At 41.9% G+C, this 6000-nt stretch overlaps 1 protein-coding gene across 1 annotated transcript in view; it reads right to left on the reverse strand.

Moving 5' to 3' along the window:
- Positions 1 to 3581: 3581 nt before the first annotated feature.
- Positions 3582 to 6000, reverse strand: part of septin8a (septin 8a) — a 21817-nt gene continuing 19398 nt past the window's right edge. Inside the window, exon 10 of the mRNA XM_083564381.1 lies at positions 3582 to 5176. Within this exon, the coding sequence (XP_083420507.1) occupies positions 5029 to 5176 (148 nt within the window). The 3' untranslated portion in view covers positions 3582 to 5028. The remainder of the gene's footprint in view (positions 5177 to 6000) is intronic.

Genomic DNA, 6000 nt, shown 5'->3' on the forward strand with positions numbered 1-6000 from the left:
GAAACACCATCCAGAGATGCTACAGAATCAGAAAGTTTGCTTCTAGCTGCATGTGGTCCTAGTAAAAGTTCTTCCGTCTTATCTGAAATTAGCAGAAGAAAGTTATTAAGCATCCACTGTCTAATGTCCTTTACACACTCCTCAACATTGTTAAGCTGATCTCTCTCATCTGGCTTTGCTGAAATATACAGCTGTGTGTCATCAGCATAGCAATGGAAGCGAATCCCATGTTTATGAATAATTTCACCCAGAGGCAGCAGATATAAAGAGAAAAGCAGTGGGCCTACGACAGATCCTTGAGGAACACCAAACTTTACCTCAGAGAGTGTGGAGAACTCACCATTAACATCAACAAACTGATAGCGATCAGTCAGATAAGACCTGAGCCAAGAGAGAGGTGTTCCCTTTATTCCAACAACGTTCTCCAGTCCAGCAAGTAGTATAGTGTGATCAATGGTGTGAAAAGCTGCACTGCAAAACAAGTAAAGAGACAAAACCCTGATCAGAGGCCAATAACAGTCATTTACCACCTTAACTAGCGCCGTCTCTGTGCTATGATGAGGCCGAAATCCTGACTGATACATTTCATAAATGTTCTTCCTCAGTAGATGTGAGCAGAACTGCTGTGCTACAACCTTTTCTAGAATCTTGGATATAAAGAGAAGGTTTGATATTGGACTGTAGTTGGACAGCTGACAGGGTGAAGGTCAGGTTTCTTAATTAGGGGGTTGATACTGCAGTTTGAAGGATTTTGGTACAAACCCAGTGCTAATGGAAGAGTTTATTATTTTAAAACAGGTTCAATTCCCTCTGGAATGATCTGTTTGAGGAAACTTGTAGGCGAGGGATCGAGATGCAGGATGATGATTTTGATGAGGAAATAAATGAAATGAAGTCGTTCTCTTGAATACGAGTAAAACTTGATGGTCTGTTATAATGACACTGCTGATTTATTTTAATCATCTGGATTTTTTGCCTGATGTTTTCAACTTTTTTATTAAAATAGTTATGATGGTGTGATCGGATGTTGTGCAGTTTGACGCTGTTTTTGTTTTAATTTCTTAATGGTCTGTATTAAGGTGCGCGTATGATCATTATACCACCGTTCATATATTTTTTCCCTGATTATTGACTTTCTTCCATCCCTCGTGACTGCGGACCCTCGTCTGTGTGGTAATGACTTGGTTTTTCAACAGGACAATGCTGCAGTTTACAACGCCCTCCTGACAAGGGACTTCTTCCAGGACAATAACGTTACACTTCTGGACCATCCTGCATGTTCCCCTGATCTAAATCCTCTTGATAATATTTGGGGATGGATAGCAAGGGACGTTTACAAAAACGAACATCATTTCCAGACTGTGGATGCCCTTTGTGAAGCCATCTTCACCACATGAAGAAACGTTCTCACCAGACTCCTGGATACAGTTGCATCAAGCTTGTGTTTGTTTGACACGAGTGTTTGAAGTTATCAAAAAATAACTTCCTACTGAGTCCTTTTTTGAAACTTTTAATTCTATTGTGGGTTTTTCCTCTGGAACGTTTCTTGGAATGTTTTCCCGGTCTTAAGGTTTTGTTCAGGAGTATGTGTGTGTGTGTGTATGTATATATATATATATATATATATATATATATATTACACACACACATATATATATATATATATACAAACTAAAAACTTTACAATATTAGAATCAATAAAATACATTATCATCAAAATCATGTAAATGGATTCACTTAAATAAAGTGGTTTATTTGATTATGTTTCAAATCAAATTCAAATTTTAAGTTTTATATTTCAGTGGTTTTTGTTTGCTTCTTTTTCAGTCTACATTTTTTTTCTGTATGTTTTTATCCGTTTCTGGATGCGCAATAAAACATACTGAAACATTTTGATTGACAGAGTTTTTATTTATTGGTGGTTCAGTTTCAGGCCTGATGGAGCAGATCGTATCGTTTTACTGAGTTTGAGCAGAACCTTTACAGAAACCTTCATTAATTCACATATAAATGCTAACAGTCTCCATCTCAGACACTTCCTTCACACTGAACACAACCAAGGGGAAGGGAAACATCTGGAACAGTCCTTTCTGCCCCATCTCGACCCTCACAGCCCCCGAGCCAGGAATGATCTGTGTCCTTATGCTAACATGCTAGCACGCAAAATACTCTGCGTAGTGGAACAGCAGGAACTAAATTTGGTCAAGGCACTGATCTGGTTTGTAGCGAGTGTTTTATAAATCTTGTGTTTTAAACAGATCAAATTTTTCTTTTTTTTTACTTTAATCAGTTCAGTAAAAGCAGTAAAATGTCCCAAAAAATACAAACGGTTTATTTGAACATTCAGAATCCAAGTCTGAAGACCAGCACTGATTTCTGCTTCTGTGAAAAAAAAGGTAAACATCTCAAATAAATAAATAAACTAAAACTACTTTTTACTCTGGGGAGATTTTTTACAAACAGTTCTGTTCTTTTTACCTGAACCCCCCTCCCTCCCCCTCTCTCTGTTTAATTCTTTACATAAATATAAATGATTTCTAATGAAATGAATAAATATCAGGTGGTTTACAAAAATAAATTAGTTTTATATTTTTCTTAAATAAATGCCCATCATCTGCAATCATGTAAATACAATACAGTAAGTAAATAGTAAATAAAATGAACTCAACTAAAACACTACAGATCGGTCCTCAAAACGTCACAATTACACGTACATGTAAGACACAGCATTCCTGTTTAGTGTTTTATTCTCTCGAGGTGTTTAACATACAAAATGTGAGAATTAACAAAATACCTCATATGAAAACGTGGTGTACTGATCTACACAACACTACACAACAACAACACCCTACACAGCACACTGCAACATGGAGGGTTTGCTCTGGTGTGGGGTTTTACAACAAGGAGAGAAAAAGCAACTTCATTTCTAAACCAGTTTCTATTCCTATGTAGGTGTAAAGGTGTAGCTTGTGGGGTAGAGGTGTAAGTGTGTGGCGGTGTATCGGTGAAGGTGTAGAGTGATGGGTATAGAGGAGTAGCTTATGGGGTAAGGTGTAAGGGTGTATTGGTTGAAGAGGTGGTAGTAGGTGTTCAAAGTGTACAAGTGGAGGTGTACAGGTGTAGGTGAGGAGTGTTCAGTTGGGGGTGTACAGGTGGAGGTGTAGAGTGTATAGGTGGAGGTGTAGAGTGTACAGGTGGTGGAGTATAGGTAGAGGTGTTACAGGTAGAGGTGTACAGGTGGAGGTGTAGAGTGTATAGGTGGAGGTGTAAAGTATACAGGTGTAGAGTGTATAGGTGGAGGTGTACAGGTAGAGGTGTACAGGTGGAGGTGTAGAGCGTACAGGTGGATGTGTACAGGTGGAGGTGTACAGGTAGAGGTGTAGAGCGTACAGGTGGAGGTGTACAGGTAGAGGTGTAGAGCATATAGGTGGAGGTGTACAGGTGGAGGTGTACAGGTAGAGGTGTAGAGCGTACAGGTGGAGGTGTACAGGTAGAGGTGTAGAGCATATAGGTGGAGGTGTACAGGTAGAGGTGTAGAGTGCACAGGTGTAGAGCGTATAGGTGGAAATGTACAGGTAGAGGTGTACAGGTGGAGGTGTAGAGTGTATAGGTGGAGGTGTACAGGTGGAGGTGTAGAGTGTATAGGTGTAGAGTGTACAGGTGGAGGTGTACAGGTGGAGGTGTAGAGTGTATAGGTGGAGGTGTACAGGTGGAGGTGTAGAGTGTATAGGTGGAGGTGTACAGGTGGAGGTGTAGAGTGTATAGGTGGAGGTGTACAGGTGGAGGTGTAGAGTGTATAGGTGGAGGTGTACAGGTGGAGGTGTAGAGTGTATAGGTGTAGAGTGTACAGGTGGAGGTGTAGAGTGTATAGGTGTAGAGTGTATAGGTGGAGGTGTACAGGTGGAGGTGTAGAGTGCACAGGTGTAGAGCGTATAGGTGGAAATGTACAGGTAGAGGTGTACAGGTGGAGGTGTAGAGTGTATAGGTGGAGGTGTACAGGTGGAGGTGTAGAGTGTATAGGTGTAGAGTGTACAGGTGGAGGTGTAGAGTGTATAGGTGTAGAGTGTACAGGTGGAGGTGTAGAGTGTATAGGTGGAGGTGTACAGGTAGAGGTGTAGAGTGCACAGGTGTAGAGCGTATAGGTGGAAATGTACAGGTAGAGGTGTACAGGTGGAGGTGTAGAGTGTATAGGTGGAGGTGTACAGGTGGAGGTGTAGAGTGTATAGGTGTAGAGTGTACAGGTGGAGGTGTAGAGTGTATAGGTGGAGGTGTACAGGTGGAGGTGTAGAGTGTATAGGTGGAGGTGTACAGGTGGAGGTGTAGAGTGTATAGGTGGAGGTGTACAGGTGGAGGTGTAGAGTGTATAGGTGGAGGTGTACAGGTGGAGGTGTAGAGTGTATAGGTGTAGATGTACAGGTGGAGGTGTAGAGTGTATAGGTGGAGGTGTACAGGTGGAGGTGTAGAGTGTATAGGTGGAGGTGTACAGGTGGAGGTGTAGAGTGTATAGGTGTAGAGTGTACAGGTGGAGGTGTAGAGTGTATAGGTGTAGAGTGTACAGGTGGAGGTGTAGAGTGTATAGGTGGAGGTGTACAGGTAGAGGTGTAGAGTGCACAGGTGTAGAGCGTATAGGTGGAAATGTACAGGTAGAGGTGTACAGGTGGAGGTGTAGAGTGTATAGGTGGAGGTGTACAGGTGGAGGTGTAGAGTGTATAGGTGTAGAGTGTACAGGTGGAGGTGTAGAGTGTATAGGTGGAGGTGTACAGGTGGAGGTGTACAGGTGGAGGTGTAGAGTGAATAGGTGGAGGTGTACAGGTGGAGGTGTAGAGTGTATAGGTGGAGGTGTACAGGTAGAGGTGTTTTGTACGTTGCTCTGGATAAGGGCGTCTGCTAAATGCTGTAAATGTAAATGTATCTGAGAAAAGAATGAGAAGAGAATCAGATGATGTTCTTTCTCGTCATGTTTTGAAGAGTTTGTGATGCGGCTGTGTTTCAGTTTGAACTCATGATGTTTGTTCAGTTCTGTAGCCTTCAGAAGAACCCTTCCTTCCAGGCGTGGTTGTGGACGAGACACGTACAACACTGCCACCAGCTCTGACATTTCTCCACGTTGGTTTTGGTCATCATCAACTTAGAGTTGGAGCAAGTGGCACCAAGATTCTCACTTTTCTCTGAACTGCTGAAGAAAATACAAGTAAGTCAGAGAAGAAGAACACCTCACCTGACCATGTTTCTTTATTTATCTATTTATTTAGTTATTTAAGCTGCTCAGGGTCACGATGGAGTCAATTCCAGGATGTTCCACCTACTGGCATGATTTTGGGAGGTTGGAGGAAACCAGAGAACCTGCAGGAAACCCAAGTAGTCACTAGTAGAACATGTGAAACTTCACACAGAAAGACACCTGAGCATTGAATCGAACCCTGGAACTCCTACACTGCATCATGCTCTTCAGGGTGCTTCTACATTAAACCACAAGTTCTTCATCAATGAGTTCTGCTGAAGTTCTGCTGCTAATCTGTTAAATATTTGAATCACTTTCAAGTTGATCTAACCTGGATCTCCAGTTAGGATGAGAAGTAAACAGAAGATCAGGGTTGTGACGTGACTGAAAGCACACAGGAAACTCTACAAGCTCACAAACCCACATAGGGTTCTTCAGGGTTCCCCAACTTCCTCCTACATCCAAAAACATGCAGGTAGTTGGATTGACATCTGTTATGTATGCATGTATATACGTGTGTGTGTGTGTGTGTGTGTGTGACGGAAGTCTGTTCTGATCTCAGAACTCATAGATGATCTCACTCAGCTGCCGTGAATGCTGTGTTTATCCTCCAATATTGAGATGAACATCTCAGGAGCTTCTTAGTCTTCTCACACAGCAGGATCAGTGCAGGGGGATTATTATGGGATGAATGGTTTGTTACTCACCTTTATGTATTTTCTCACACACAAAATCATTAAAGATTTATACATTTTCCACGAACATTTAAAGGAATTTCC

Source organism: Silurus aristotelis (genome assembly GCF_946808225.1).
Source record: "Silurus aristotelis genome assembly, chromosome: 16".
Classification (NCBI taxonomy): Eukaryota; Metazoa; Chordata; class Actinopteri; order Siluriformes; family Siluridae; genus Silurus; species Silurus aristotelis.